General features: G+C 41.9%; 1 protein-coding gene across 5 annotated transcripts in view; it reads left to right on the plus strand.

Annotated features, from left to right (window-relative positions):
- Positions 1-7,263, plus strand: part of NDUFV3 (NADH:ubiquinone oxidoreductase subunit V3) — a 9,529-nt gene extending 2,266 nt beyond the window's left edge. Inside the window, exons 3-5 of one of the 5 annotated variants that reach the window (XR_012677171.1) lie at positions 1,693-2,673; positions 4,601-4,730; positions 6,987-7,053. Coding sequence is in view for 2 of the 5 variants with exons in the window: in XM_075173200.1 (XP_075029301.1) it covers positions 1,693-2,673; positions 6,987-7,153 (1,148 nt within the window). In the remaining 3 variants the exon portion in view is untranslated. Of the gene's footprint in view, positions 1-1,692; positions 3,985-4,600; positions 4,731-4,832; positions 4,901-6,986 lie in introns of those variants that run through there. The other 4 variants (XR_012677174.1, XR_012677170.1, XM_075173200.1 and 1 more) reach the window with 4 other exon arrangements.
- Positions 7,264-16,534: the final 9,271 nt, after the last annotated feature.

Raw genomic sequence — 16,534 nt, forward strand, 5'->3', positions numbered from 1 at the left:
TTTCCAGTAGCACCTACTGTTAACGGTCAAATTGAATGTTACCTGCCTTCTTGGTTTCTTAGGATGTCTTAACATTAATACTTCTTCAACTTTTGCTCAGCTTTCACTTGTCTGTCATCCCGTTGGGCACTCTTGTGCTAGTTTCACCTTCCTGTACACTTCTTTGAAGAACTCTTCAATCCTGAGTGGTGTTTCCTCACGCATTAGTTTCTACAGGCTGCTGTTTGGCTGTGTCAGTCTGCACAGGGAGTCAGGCTTCTTTCAAAGGCGGCTGCCCATCCTCTTCCTTCCCCCTGCCCTCCCTCCCTGCCCTGCACCTTCCGTCTGGCAGAGAGAAGTATGTGTCTGAAATTATTCAAAAAGTATTACTTGTATAGTAAATATTTTTTTTCATTTGTACTTATGTTAAGAACTCTGTATTTCTTTCTTACATACTTGGCTTTTAATTTCATGTGTCTGTCTCTTCTGTGATGTTTTCATTTGGACATTGCTAAAGACTTGCTTTTATTCAGAATTAATTATAGTAACTCCTTGGATCATACAAGATATTACTGTAAAATACTAGTAAGGGGGAAAAATGCATCTAGTTTATGGTTTTATGAAGTAGATCTGGGTTTCCAAACAGTTTTTCTGCACAGTAGACTGGAAATCTGTTGAATTACACTGCTGTTCGGAAGTGGTGCAACTCATAATGGAGTTGGCTTTGCTATAGCAAATTTCAGTGGTGGTGTATCTTCTTAATGTGCTCCCAGTCCTCTTTGTCCTCCTGTTTTCTGTAACCACAACAGTATACACTGTTGATCAGCCTCTTGAGGATATCATTGGCACAAGCATCCACAGGGTATTTGGTACTTTCTGAAAGGGCCTGAAAGTTGCTACTTTCTCTTCAACTGTTGGCTTCTTGTCTGGAGAATTTAGCTTAATGAAAGTATCCATGAGGGAGAAGAAATAAAGGCAGGCTAACGTGAAACATTAGGAGATCTTCTAAGACTTGTTTTACAAAGACGTTTCAAACCAAGAATAGGAAGTGGAGACAGTGAAGACTGTAGGAGATAAAGTTTTGGGGAAATAATGTTAAACTGTGTTAGACACAATTCAGTTGGTAGGTCACATGGACATATGAACAAGTAATACTTTCATGTATGGCCTCAGGTATCTCTTATTCCGCTACTTTGTCTCTTGGGAGTCATCCCTCCTTACTGCTTTAAAGATAACTATTGCAAGAAGCTGGCTATTGCTATGTCTGTTTACTATGTGTTCTGCTTCCCTGCTTGTTCATAGACAAATATTATCTCTGTAGTACCATATTTGAAGAGCTCGGCTAACAAGCTGTCTTAATGTTCATCTGAGATAGGAAGGTGTCTGTAAACCATTTTCAGTGATGCAGAATTGAAGCACAGAGAAAAACAGCTCTTGCGAGGAGTCTGGCAAAGCAAGGAGCAAAAGGCATTATCTCATGAGTTTCAGCATCGCAGCAGCAAAAACTGCTAAGTGTTAACTAGAACTCTGGTTTCTTTAACTTAAAATGTCTTAAAACTTCTGCTTCTTAATGCCTGTATTTAGTATAATAACTTCTTTCAATTTGCTTTTTGTACCAGATTATCTCAGAAAGTTAAAATTGTATGACTAAGATCACTAATTAACAGCGGTGTCGGATATAATGATGATAATCCTCTTTATGCCATTTCCTAGATGTAGTGGCACCACAGGGAAGCACCAAGCTGCTAGCCATCAAGGCACCAGCTGAATTTCCTAAAATGTTATCTTCTAGCTCTCTCCTAGTATCTGCAAACAAAGGTGAGAGCATATCTAATACTAACCTCGAGGAAGCTTCAAAACCTTCTGCTGAAGACATGAGGATGTTCATGTCAAGAAAAACTGTGGTTGCATTTCCTCAGCGAGTAGTTGTTTCTTCCCTTGAGGAGGAAAACCTCACTACACCTGCAACAGAAGGAGGCTTGAGGAGAGAGTTAGCTGAGGAAGAAGCTTCGTCTTCATCCAGCTCAGATTCAGATTCTAGCTCAGATTCCGAGGAAGAAGATGATGATGATGATTCAGAAGTTGCCATTAAAACCAAAGTTGAGTTTCCTAGACGAGATTCCGTCTTTTCTGAGAACATAGCAGTAAAGGCATCAATGCTAGCAAAAGAGAACTTGTCCCAGAAATCCCACAAAGAATATGTAGCTAAGAAGAAGCCAAAGCCATGGAAGACAGAAACTGATGGGTCTCCTATCAAGCGGGTTGCATTTTCTAAAACATCAGTCAGCCATGAAACATCAAAATCCAAAGCAAGAGACCCCAAAGTAAAAGCAACTCCAAAAGAAGTAGGTCAGCAGAAGCTGGTCTTAGAACCACGCATGGTTGAGAGCCAAGACCTGACTGATGTCACTCATAAATCTGATTATTTGGAGGAAAAGTCCATTGGAACCCAAGTAGCAGCTATTCAGCTGAAAGCTTCATCAGTGACTCAGGAAGACAAAAAGCAAAAACTGGTATCCAGAGGAGAAGAAAAAAAGGTGAAGGAGTCACAGGAGTCAGAAGCAGAAGTACTAACTGCTTCTAAACTAGAAGAAGTGACTTCTGAAAGCACAATGTTGGTGATGGGCACTACAGCAAAGGAGATGACCATTCAGGAAGCAGGAGCCCAGCCTGGAGAAAGAAGCACAATAGAGGGTACAACTTTAAATTGTTTGAACTGTATTGATTCATCTGGGCTAGGGTTTAATTTTCTTAAAAGGGTTTACAAATAGTCTCTGTTCATGATTCTCTGATCTTTATACTGAAGCTAACCGTGTAGCAGTGACTTTCTGGAAGATAAATTCTTGTTTATTGCTAATTGTTATGAGAGCTCAGTACTACTCAGTTTCCAGTTATGCTGTGAAAGGAAGCAGTCTTCGTTTCACTGTATTTATAGTTTCATAAACCAGTTAGTTATAAAATGAAAACAAGATTGTTTCCACTGTGAGCAAAATCATGGGTTTTATATGACAAAACTTGTTTTCCCTCTTTTCTCGGGAGGATTTGGTAGCCGCCTTTCTCCTGAGCCAAATTCGATGCCATCTGATTTTTGCTTAAATCCTGCTGTCTTTCTCTTTCTTTTTTTTTCTTTTTTTTTTTTTTTTTTTTAAATCTTGCAGTGTTTCAGATTTCAGCAGACTTCAAGAAATCATAGTGTAATGCCAGAAACAGGTATTGATTCTGAGATTGGTAGGTTGTAAGCAAGTCGTGTTGAAGTAGCACAGAGCTGACTTTATAACCCAGTTTTTGTAGTGAGTTGGGGAGGAGACAGTGATATGTTTTAGGAAAGAGCATCGTGCACCATGTAATCATCTCCCTAGCTATACTTGCTTATCTAACTTACCCTTCTTATTCACTACCCGTCCTGTTAACTTACCTACTATCTCATTCTGTGTATTTCAATAGCAAATGACCCTCTGTCCTGATCTGTGGTGGCTCACCATTCTTGCCTTTCAAATTAGGCAGCATACCATTCTTAAGACCCCCCTTCTGGTTGCTGCTTTGAATTAAAGAATTTGCCTACTTGGAAGTAAAAGCAGCATAATTGTGAAGCTGCTTGGATATCATCCTTCAAGTGATAATCCTTGCAGAAAAGGCTCTGGGGGTCCAGGTGGACAGCAAGTTGAACATGCTGCCAGAGCACATTGCTGGCTCAAAGACCACCAATGGTAACCTGGACTGCATTAGGAGGAGGAGTGTTGCGAGGAGGCTGAGGGAGGTCATCCTTCCCTGGTGAGATCACCTGGAGTGCTGTGTTCAGTTCTGGGCTCCCCAGGTCAAGAGAGATGTGGAGCTACTGGAGAGAGTCCAACAAAGTGCCATTAAGATGATGAGAGGACTGGAGTATCTCTCCTGTGAGCAAAGCCTGAGAGAGCTGGGACTGTTCAGCCCTGGGAAGAGAAGGCTCAGGGGGGGATCTCATCAATGTATGTAAATACCTGAAGGGAGAATGCAAAGAAGACAGAGGTAAGACTCTTTTCAGTGGTACCCAGTGGCAGGACAAGAGGCACGGGGTTACAAACTGAAATTTAGGGTTTTGCCTGAACATCAAGAAACACTTTTTTTTATTGTGAGGGTGATGAAGCACTGGCACAGGTTGTCCAGAGAAGTGGTGGAGTCTCCATCCTTGGAGACATTCAGAAGCTGTCTGGACATGGTCCTAGGCAGCCTGCTCTTAGCTGACCCTGCTTGAGTATTTGGGCTTGAACCAGATGACTTCCAGAGGTGTCTTCCAGCCTCAATCATTCTGTGACTCTGTGAAGTGTCTAACCAGGTTAAGTGACAAATAATTGCTTTTGTGCATCGGTTTCCAGGATACAGTGCTGAGTAAAAGACCTGCCTTCTGTTTTAAGCGGTTAGTTGGCTCATAATTTGATCTGTTTTAAGAGTTGGAAGCTAAGCTTACCTTCTTCCCTGACTGCAACTCAAATGGTAAAATGCAACACTGTTTGCAAGTGACATTTTCATTTACTTGTTCCTCCTTGCAGTCAGCAGCAGAAGCTTTCTGTAAAAAAAAAAAAAAATCGGGAAAGGCTATTTGTGGTTATCTACAGATAATACTTTTCTCCCCATTCATCCACAGTGCACTTCTAGATGCTCAAGCATTATTTTTTTTCTCACGTTGAAGCTGATATGAAGACCCCAAAAATGAGTTCAGTTAACTTCAAGTATGAGAGGGAGGACTCGGTCTTAGAATGTGCTAATTAATCAAGGTGAGGATTACGACACATTGAAGATCTATGAAACAGCCTCCCCTACTCTGATGCTGTAAATCCAGAGTAAGGTTAAGACCATGTGACAAACTTTTCCTGCAGATCTATATCGATGGGGCAATAGTACCACTGTGCCTCAGATCCATCATCATCATCATAACCACACCAGCAAAACCCTTTTGGGTAGGACGTGGCTTTGCTGAAAACGGCACTTTTGCTGTTGAGCTCCTCTTGCTCTGTGGAGGTGGTAAGGCTGTGACAGCAGGAAAGTTTCTGTTGGGTATGTGCTGTGCCCCGACTAGCGGACTCTGCTGCAGTGGCTGTAGGAGGGCTGGGGGTTAGTACAGGCACCTCTTTACTGCTGGTGAAATGTCTTTGGGTGCCAGGGGGTAGCCAAGAGTCAAACCTAGTTACACCGTGTTCAACAGCGTCACTGGTATCTCCAGGCGTATCTTGTGCTTTCTTCCTTTTGAGGCCGCCTTTGAGAACAGCTACTGCTTTTCCATGTTTAATGTTCACAGTTAATATCATCATCTTCGGTAATCTGTACTTCTGTCCTGTTCTTTTGTTCATCTGCAAACTCTGCAGCAGGCACACTGGAGTTGTAAAAGCAATTTTTTCCATTACAAACCTGGATGTTAAAGTGATGTCATCCACTTTGTAGAACAGGCATGCTAAGCAGTCAGCAAAAACTGCTGACTTTAACTGCTAAGTAGCAAAATAGTAGCATGGTAACGCAGAAATATAACTCTGATTCATTTCGGAAGAACATCCTGTGAAATGCTTGCTCTTTAAGAGAAAAAGCATAGATGAAGTCTGAAGTATGGGGAGGATGAACTCAGAGATAAATTTTTCCTTCAAGAAGCCATGTACAGTGTATTTGGGCAGGAAAAAATGACACTCCATCTGCTTTTCTTCCTGAGCATCTGTCTCTTAATTTGGAACAACTGTCTCTTGCAGGTTGAATGTACACTTGCCTACGCTTGCCTGTTCTTGGGGCTATTTGCAGCAAAGACCCCATCATCTGGCTTTTATATCTGTAGTGTTGTCTCCTATAAGCTGTCTCAGTAGGAACTGAGTAGTAGGCCCAGGGATATTTCCTTTCGTAGGTTGTGTGTGTTGTTTTGCTGAAACCATGGCTTACTACATTGCATTTTATAAGCAAGTCTTGCTAGATGTTATGGATACGTGCTCTTAAACTGATAGCATTACATGGCAATAATTATGTTATAATTAAAGGGAAATTCTGATGTTCAGTTGCTTGAGTTCTTGCATTTTTATTGTAGATGGGTGTATTGCAAAAAGAAGCTTAATACGATCTAACCTAAACCACTATATACAAATTTATATGACAAAGCTTTTTGCTAGATTATACTTCTGTCTTTCCTATTGTTAAAACTCTGGGTATATGAGAATAAATTAATATTGGGAGTAAAGCTTTATTTCTTGCAATTTCCTTGGTTGTAAAATCAGCCCATAACAGGAACCTTTTATGTAAATGGTACTGCCTAAATTTGCATAATACTCTAAAAGTGTAAGAATTAATGTTGGCTTTAATGTGAAGTAAGGAGTCCTGAATAACTTTATTAGGTTATTCTTTTAGGAAGAGGAGCTGATACAAAGTTTAGAAGATTATATTTAGAAGAAAGGAAATTTACATCAAAGGCTCTTGATATATTACTGTTCAGTATAACCACATTTGAAATTAAACTGTGGAGATCTCAATAATTCCATCACTTCTCCCCATGGAAAAAATTCAATCTGTAAAGTAGTTCTAATAGCTGTATCTCGTGGTTTGACATGATGATACATCATTTGTACTGCTTCTTTGCCTCTCCTGGCTTGCTAAGAATGTCATCTACTCTGGCTGGAGTGAAAACCAAGGCAACTATGAAAAAGCCAGGAAATGCAGACACATGTCTTCAAAATATAAATGAAATGTTCTGCCTTGTCCTCCCCCAGCATTAGGTGGTAGTTTGGATTTGAAAACCTGTGCTGTATTAAATGACTTGTACTGATTCCTGTTCCCCTACTGCATACTAACGTGCTGCTTTAGGATCGGACGAGGTACCAGCAGAACTTAGTAAACTTATCCTTTTGTTATAGTAGCTGAGGTTTTGGGTTTTTTTGTTTTTGTTTTTTAAAAAAAAAACTGAATGAGGGATCTGACAGTGTATGAAGGTTGGCTCAGTAATTAAGAATATTGCCCTCTGGTGTGGCATCCTTGTAGTCACCAGTTACTGTTTGTTTTCACAGAGACCACAGCAGCTGCTGAGCCTGCTCCAGAAGAATTCGATAATTCTACTTACAAGAACCTTCAGCATCACGAGTATAACATTTATACCTTTGTTGATTCTGTTGCGGTTCTCTCAAAATTCAGGCAGCCTCAGCCATCTTCTGGAAGACCATCACCAAGGCACTGAAAGAACCACATTTAAAACAAATGCCCAGGCAGAATGATAAATTGTTCTATTTAGCACTATTGCTTCATCTGTATTATAAATCGAATAATAAATAAATGCATGATAACTTATGCTTGTGCTTTTGAACAGCTCTTCTTGGTTCTTGGCGTCCCTCACTTCTTCAGGGACATGAATATATGCATATGAACCATCACTGAATAAAAATAGCTTTTCTACCTCTCAATATATGTTATTTGGTGATAGTGTAAAAGAATCTTGACTTTTCAATGTCCCCAAACTTTTGATACTGACCATTCTTTCAGTACCGTGTCAAAGAACATAATGGCCCTTGTGCATGTGTCTGTTCGGTATGTGCCGTGATTTTAGTAGGTGGTGTTCTCACTGTAATGCAGCGGGCTGTTCTCCTTGCACACAAACATGTTCCCAGCTCTGAAGAGGTTATGTTTACTCTGGATTTGAAGTTAAAATCATTGGCTGGAAACAGTATAAGAAGTGTTTGTCTCCTGTGGCAAGAGTGTATGTTTTGTGTTAGTAGAGGAATGTAAGTTTATGTAATGTGATTGAAACATCTCAAAAACCTCTGCTGTTGTAAAGGGAGAACATACAGCTTCATTTAATCTTCTGTTGGGGGTTCTAACATCCAGGTTCTGCAGTACTTGAAATAATTTAAAATGTAAGGGAATCTCAGTGGGCAGTTCTTAATGAACTATATACTACATTGATTAAACTCTGAGAAATAACGTATTTCTATGGGTGGAATCACTTGAATGTTATTTTTAAATGTGATGAAAATAGCATTATGTTAAAATCAGCTCCTGGTACTAATTGTTCAGTGGGACTACATTTCAGTTCCCACTTTTTTTTTTTCCACAATAAAAGTTAAGATTGCTGTCCAGCTTCACTCTCACTCTGCAGAAAATGTGAGAAATGAGGCACTTCTCAATATATGTTATCAGTGGTTACAGTTGGTCTCAGTAAATTTTGTATTTCCATCCTATTAGTAACAGTCTTCTGCCCTCTGGGAAAACTGCCTTGATGACCACCAGCTGTTGTGGGTTTAGTTCCATTTTGGCTTCTTGTTCATTTGGGGTTTTTTGGTGTTAATTGGTCTTTGAGCAGTTGTACTTGCAATAGCTCCAGCATTTTCCATCACCTGTCTGTATTCTTTCAAGCAACAGAATACGCAAGATCAAAGGGAAAACGGAGTCAGCTTTAGTAGTCTATCTGGATATTGGACGCAAATCCCTGGGTGCAATTAGTAGAACAGCTATTTTATACTCCAACTTGGCAAAAATGTGGTAAGAAGGATCAAGAGGCCTACATCAATCTGCTGTGTAGCATTTTAAGTCGGGAACTTCTGGCAAGCAATTTTATTGTCCTGTAAAAACTAAAAAGCATATTACTGACTCTAACTATGAAATCAGCAAATGTATAAATCCACGTGCTTAGGAATAAAGAGCAGAAAGTCACTTTGAGACACCAGTGGTACCGCGTATGCTGTTCTTGTAAAAGGGAAAGAAATTTGCTGTTAACATTAAAAACATGAAAGAATAAGGAAAAGGGTCTTCCTTTATTAAGGGCCCACCGGAGGGCCCCAGTAAAGCTGCTGTGTTTTGTTATTAGCTGAGACTCCGTCTAGTAACCTGAACCCTGTAACTTAGATCTGCGTTGGTGCTGAACCGTGTTCCTAACTATTTGTTTTGTGATTACGGAAGGAGGCTGCAAATTATCAGATAGAATCTAAACAGTAAAAGTTGAACGTAGTCCATTAATCTGCTTATGTATTTACTGAATCTACCCACAGTAGCTGTGATTGTTAGCTGTTTGGAGTCAGACTTGTTCACCTAGTGCCCTTTTCATTTCTAAGGAGGGCTGGTGTTACAAACACCGAATTAGTCAGCTAAGGAGGAGTGGGTTGAAACAGAAGTGTGTCTTGCTTTCAGCTCCTGCGCTCTCCTTAGCTGCATTTCTAGCTAAGGCGATTCTAATCTGTATTTGGGCTAGGCATTTTGCTACCCTTGTTTCACGATTACAGCAAAAATTAATGGTGAATGCCCTTCCTGTCTGTGTAATCCTGTCTCGGTGTCTTCCAGTCATCTTTTCTGCACCTCTAAAATCAACCTGGAAGTCAAGTAACTTCATAACTCTTCTGGTACATACGGTGCGTGTCTTAGGTTTGTACTGTTCAGTGAACCAGCCTGCTCTGGGAGTGGCAGATAATGTGAGGAAGGGCACCAAGACTTTTTCCCACTGTTGTGTTTTCCTGGACTTCAATGAAAAAAGCTTCATTTTTTTTGTACTTGGCTATTACCAGATGTTATTGTGTTTGAGTCATATGCTAGCATTTAGATTTCCAGCAGGATGTGATACAATATGCTCAAATTCTCTGACGTTAGTAACTTTGTCTTGCTGTGCTAGGCACTTGTCAGATACAGTCAGGGACCTTGTTTTAAAGAATGTATAATCCATATTAACATAATTCCTGGAAAACCTCAAATGTGAAAGAAAGAAATTAAGTCTCGGCTTAGTTTTTGTGAAAACCAGCTCTTCAGAACTAGCATAAACTTAAGTGGTGTTTTCAGTGTAAGTAGCGTGTTACTGTGGGAGTACATAAAAATCTGGCAAGTGGAATCCACTAACTTCTCATTAAAAACATGAAACAACTACTTCCCTTGTCAAAGGGAGTGGTTTTCAAGCTTTTAAGTCCTTTGGGGGGTTTTTTTGGTGTAGCAAACAAGTTTCCTGTTAATAAAATTGCTTTTCATAATTTCCTTCCACTTAGATCCTTCAAAAGTAACTTATGAACCCAGCGGTCAAAAACTCACTAATCCGAGGTCCAGAAGTAGTCATGCAAGCAGAGTTTGTGGTGATCACTTTAGTCATTACAAGCTGTGCTGGTTTTGGTTGGATTAGAGTTAATTTTCTTCACAGTAGCTAGTATGGGGCTGTGTTTTGGATTTGTGCTGAAAACAGAGTTGATAACACAGGGATGTTTTAGCTACTGCTGAACGGTGCTTACACAGCATCAAGGCCTCTTCTGCTCCTCACCCCACCCCACCAGCGAGCAGGCTGGGGGTGCATAAGAAGCTGGGAGGGGACACAGCTGGGACAGCTGACCCCAACTGACCAAAGGGATATTCCATACCATATGAAGTCATGCTCAGCGTATAAGGCTGAGGGAAGAAGAAGGAAGGGGGGGACGTCCGGAGTTACGGCATTTTGTCTTCCCAAGTAATGGTTACGTGTGATGGAGCCCTGCTTTCCTGGAGATGGCTGAACCCCTGCCTGCCGATGGGAAGTAGTGAATGAATTCCTTGTTTTGCTTTGCTTGTGTGTGCGGCTTTTGCTTTACCTATTGAACTGTCTTTATCTCAACCCACGAGCTTTCTCACTTCTACTCTTCGGATTCTCTCCCACATCCTACCAGGGGGGAGTGAGCAAGCAGCTGGGTGGGGCTTAGTTGCCGGCTGGGGTTAAACCACGACACAAGGTCAAGATTTTTTTGGTCCTCGTGGTGCCTCTTTTGGCATCCAGTCATGGTAAGCACTGCAATCTGTAATGCTATCTTCAAGATTTATTTTAGATTTGAGAAATGAGACTTTTAACTGAGTGCACTTACAGATCTTACACAATATATCCCCAACTTTCAACAATCAAAATGCATTCAGTGCATCTCGCTCTGTCTGGGTTCCTGTAAACTCATAAGCAATAAAAAATCTGCCCTTAGTCTTTTCTTCCATCACACGAGATGCCATCATCTGAGCTACTTGTAGTTATGTCGAGTCTGCTCTTAACGTGATAAAAAAATGATGAGAAGTTTTAAGGCTATTGTATTGGGTTTGCGTGGCAGGGTTTTGGTAACAGGGGGGCTATAGGGGTGACTTCTGTGAGAAGCTGCTGGAAGCTTCCCCCGTGTCCGATAGAGCCAATGCCAGCCAGCTCCGAAATGGACCCGCTGCTCGCCAAGGCCGAGCCCATCAGCGGCGGTGGTAGTGCCTCTGGGATAACATACTTAAGAAGGGGAAAAAGTTGCTGCGCGACAGCAGCCAGAGAGAGGAGTGGGAGTATGTGAGAGAAACAGCTCTGCAGACACCAAGCCCATGGAGGACCCCACACGGGAGCAGGTGGATGCCGGAAGGAGGCTGTGACCCCATGGGAAGCCCGCGCTGGAGCAGGCTCCTGGCAGGACCTGTGTGGAGAGGAGCCCACGCTGGAGCAGGTTTGCTGGCAGGACTTGTGACCCTGCGGGGGACCCACGCTGGAGCAGCCTGTTCCTGAAGGACTGCACCCCGTGGAAGGGACCCACGCTGGAGCAGTTCATGAAGGTCTGTAGCCTGTGGGAAGGACTGGCGTTGGAGAATTTTGTGGAGGACTGTCTCCCGTGGAAGGGACCCCACGCTGGAGCAGGGGAAGAGTGTGAGGAGTCCTCCCTCTGAGGAGGAAGGAGCAGCAGAGAGAACGTGTGATGAACTGACTGCAACTCCCATTCCCCGTCCCCCTGTGCCACTGGCGGGGAGGAGGTAGAGAACTTGGGAGTGAAGTTAAGCCCGGGAAGAAGGGAGGGGTGGGGGGAAGGTGTTTTAAGATTTAGCTTTTATTTCTCATTATCCTACTCTGATTTGATTGATAATTAATTTTCCCCAAGTCGAGTTTGTTTTGCCTGTGACAGTAGTTGCTGAGTGAGCTCCCTGTCCTTATCTCGACCCATGAGCACTTTTCTCTCCCCTGTCCAGCTCCAGAGGAGGGGAGTGATAGAGCGGTTTTGGTGGGCACCTGGCATCCAGCCAAGGTCAACCCACCACAACTATCTCAGGATGACATGCAGTTCTTCTCTCAGCTACTCACAGTAATGAGAACATGAGCTAAGAACAGTCACCAGACTGTCCAAGTCTGCTGAAGATCTGCAGAAGAGCAAGACTTCTAAGCTTTATGTTGATCAGCATCCCAAAGCTCATAAAATGCTTTGGTGAGATTTTGGGATCTTGTGGCATTTGGGAGGAAGAGTAGGAGAAGCTGGTGAGAGAGCCACTTGTCTGTTCCAAATAGTTTTAATTCCAGTTGATGACTATTGTGCAGTGACAGAGTGAGTAGAAAGCATGCTCACAGTATCCTGTAGCATCGTAACATTAGAATCATGGAAATTGATGTTGGAAGGGACCTCTTGACATAATCAGTCCTCTGCTCTCTAGCAGGTGAAATTAGAGCAGGTTGTCCTGGACCTTATCCAGTTGAGTTTTGAATATCTTCAAGGATGGAGATCCTGCAATGTCTCTGGTCGCCTTCTCCAGCATTTTAACACCCTTGCGATTTAAAAAAACAAAACAAAAAAAAACAGTAAGCAAAACCTTTACCCGTTATCTAATTGGAGTTTTTGGTTTTCTGACACTCATCCTTACTACACACCTCAGACAAACCTGGCTTTTTCTTTTCTGTACCCTCCTAGGAGGTAGTTGAAGGTAGTAATAAGGTTCTCCTTACTGTCTTCTTCAGACTAGATAAACTCAGTTCTTTCAGGCTCATCTTGTGCGACATGCTCCAGGTCTATTTGCATCTTTGCGTGGTCACAGTGCACCCTTGGCGCATCCTACTCTGTTCTGTAGCCACGCAGGTTGCCTAAGTGGTCCCTGTCTGTCTTCCTCCCCATAGCTTATGCTTCAAGGTATAACATGCTAGAAGGGGGCTTATGTTAATTTTCCTAATTTTTAGCGTGGAATCTTCCATATGAATGGGAAGGAACCTGGGAGACATCTGTTCCTCAAGATGCTACCCAGCGACAGTAGTGGGGAGCAGGTTCAGGTTCCCACTGTGTCCTGCTGTAAAAACAAAAAAAAAAGTCTTGGAATCATTCTTAGCCCCAGTATTTGCTATATGCGTGTGATTTATAACCCTCCTATGCTATTCTGTATTGTATGCTGTTGTTTGCATACACAGTTAGGCAAAAGGAGCTAACACAATGAGGGTAATACAGAGACTTTAGTACAGGTGCTTTGAATGTTTGAGTGATTCATTTTACTATCATGGTGTTCTTGTAATGTGCCTTTGTTTGTTTATGTGTTTTAATTTTGTCCTTTGCAAGAAACTCCTCTAAACTCTGGTTGATTTTAGTTAAACTCTTAGGACTCTAAACAAAATATCCTGTCAAGTTTCCAGATCATCCTTCTCCTCTCATGTGGTTCTATTTCACGGAATTATAAATACTTATTTATCTTTTCTATGATTCTATGGTTTTGGTGCTTACCTATTATCCTCAGTGTTCATCTCAGGATGATACCACTCGCAATATAATCTGCATGTATTTTTGAGCTCCCTTATATTTTTTTGCCTACACACATTTAATTCCACTTGGAAATTCATACCCACCTCTGAAAGTCTCAGGATATGTGGCAGCTTTGGGATAGAAAAGACTGTGTAATGTATAGTTAGGGATATAACCTTAAGCATGTGTGTTTATTGTAATAAAGTATCCCACAAACTTTGGGACAGTGTATGGAGACACTGGGTCAGCTCTCAAAATTTCTTTTGGGCTCCCCTGTGCTCTCAACAAACTTTTAACTGCAAAATAGATGAACAGGGACATGGTTCTGTAAATCTGTAGTATCACTGAATACAGCCTAAAGGCATGTTAACTTCTAATACTCACAGAACTCATGTCATGTCTATTAGTTAAAATTAATGCCTAAAATTCCTAGCAGCAGTCATGCCGTCTTTGTTTCTCCAGTCTGGCAGTAGCCCTTTTCAAATCTGAGTGTTTTATCAAGTCCGGATAGATAGTTCCTAAAGCCGTTAATATCCAGTAATGTAAAAAACAAGCTAATTAAGATTATTTATGCTTTCTTTTTTTGTTGGTTGAGTTTTTGATTCAGTTTCAGTTTCTGTCTTACCTGTCCCCATGGTTATGAGGTGCTCTTGGTATTCCGTTGGGCTGTTTGCACAGTGGAGATACGCTGGTTTCTAAAATCTATGACAGCATCTATCTAGCACTGGAGGGGGAACATGCAAGCCACAACACACCTTGTACTAGGCAAATGCTAATGTCTTGTATCAAAGAAGGGGGCAATAGTTACTTTTCCTTGGAGGCTTGGAAAGGGACTCGAAAGAACCACCCCTTGACACTTTCATTTCTCATTTTCATGCAATCCTCTTCCAGAAAGCATCTCCTACGCTTAATTGAGTTTAAAATCATGCCAGACTAGGCCATTCTAAACTGTATTGATGTTTCCCAAACTCTCCTGGGGTATCCCTAAAAGTGAGCTATATTCTATTGTTTGAGGACTGGGAGAAATGTGAGGGGAGCTGGAAAGAAGTTCGGAATGTAGAAAACAGAAGGATAATGTAGGAACTGAGAGCAAGGATGGTCCTTATGACTCAGGTATTGGACTGGCTCTGGATCATTTGTGGGACCCCTGGCTGCCTGCGTAACCGTTGGCAAGTCGCATAATTTCTTGGGTTCTCATCCTCACTTTATAGATGAGGAGTTAGTGGTCCCAACTTTCTCTTTGTACATCAGATCTATTTACCGAGCAACTCAGAATAAAAACTAGTAAAAAATGGGAAAGATTTTTTCTTACATCTTCTGTGTCGAGCGTGCACGTCGTTTAGAAACTCTGAACTAGCTGAGGTTCTCCCAGGAGACACAACGCTTATTAACAGCATGGCAAAAATACACTTCAGATAGTCTGCGCAGAAATGCCAGCAATTTTGAAACTGCATTCAGGCAATGGCAAGGCCATTTAGATACAAAAAAAGCTTTACAACTGTTCCAAATACTTACTAGTGGAAGACTGTTAACAGACGGGAAAAAATGGGGAGGTGTCCAAAACCAGCAATCCACCCTGGTGAGAAATCCAGCTGCTGGGAAGTGGAATGGTGCTGGAATTCATACCAGGTTGTTGTCTCTGGACACCAGTCAATGGCCTCCATCTTTATATCACCCTCCCATTAGCCATAAGGATTCGGTGTTTTTCAACTCCTTTTCTCTTGGCGACTGGATAAGGAGAAGGAGGCAGGAGCTTTTTCTCTCAAGTCCTTGCTGAAGAACCGTTTCAAAGCTGTTGTCCAGGGGAGGAACATCGCTCTTTTCCCCGACTCCCACCTCCTGAAAGTCGCCGTTGGGCAGAGAAAAATCAACCTTCCTCCGGCTGCTTAGCTCCTGTTGTACGGTTGTTTACTGCTGGGCACTGAGCTGCTTATCTTCATAGTCTTCCTCCCCTCTGAATAACTTTAGGATTTACCTCTCGAATCGATGAGTGCTCTCTTTGGCACAGTCTTGGGAAACCAGCATGTTTGAAAATCTCGAGAAAGACACTCCATTCCCCGCCCCCGCAAATTTGAGATGACTATAAAAAAAGAGAACTAAAGAAAAAAATAATTAGGAGTTCTTTTCCTTGATGTTAGTCGTACTTTTATGGTTGTGTTTTTTGAGATTTTCCACATAGCCTCGAGGAATGGGGAAGCTATTTTTTTGGACGTTACGATTTCAGGTAACAACTACAAGATTCCAGCTGCTCGGGCCTCGGGCTTCATGATACTCACCGATTTATGTGCGCTAATGTTAAGAGATTTGGCAGCACTTCAAGCAAGCGAGTGAAAACAACGTGTTTATTCTAAGCTTCGCTCTTGCCCTTTGACTCGATAGCGGCTGTGCAACTGGCCTGGCTGCTCAGCTCCGCTCTGCCGGAGCATGGGAAAAGTAGGAGCAGCAGCAAAGAGACAGCTGGCCGGCTGCTGACTTAGAAAGACATCATTGCGTCACGTCACGCTTGGTAAGTTATCTTTGCCATCAGAAGGGCCAGGATTTTCCCTTTTTTTTTAAGCGGGAGGTAGGTGCTCCGCAAATTGACCACGGGGATTTGGCCGTGTCGAGTAAAGCGTCCCATTCATCAGTGGCAAGGTGGTTTTTCAGCCCTGAAATGTAATGCTTTTCTGACCCTTAAAAAAAGATCTCTGCTGGACGCCTTTCGAATCCCCTTTAAATGAACTGTTTGTAACCTTATTTGGATTTTCTTTTTCATTTTTAATGTGGATTGTTTGAATGGAAATATTAAAGCCAGCACAAGCAATAAAGATGGATTGCCAGTAAAATAAACAGTTTGGCCTCTGACTGCATAAAGGAAGCAGATCAAGTCAAGAAAACATTTCCTAAAAGTCACTTCTCTAACTGTAAGTCTATTCTAATAGCTGCTTCTTATTTAAAACCTACACTATTTTGTAGCTTACTAATCCAAACATTTAACTTGGTGTGGAAGTGCAAGTTAATTGACATTCTGCTTCCAAAGCGATACTGATATTATGAAGGGCACTGAACTGGTACATGAAATACAGAGTGAAAGTGAATGGGAAGCAATAGAAATGTATTTCTGAGAATCCAAAAAGAATGTGCAA

This window comes from Calonectris borealis, chromosome 1 (assembly GCF_964195595.1).
Source record: "Calonectris borealis chromosome 1, bCalBor7.hap1.2, whole genome shotgun sequence".
Lineage (NCBI taxonomy): Eukaryota > Metazoa > Chordata > Aves > Procellariiformes > Procellariidae > Calonectris > Calonectris borealis.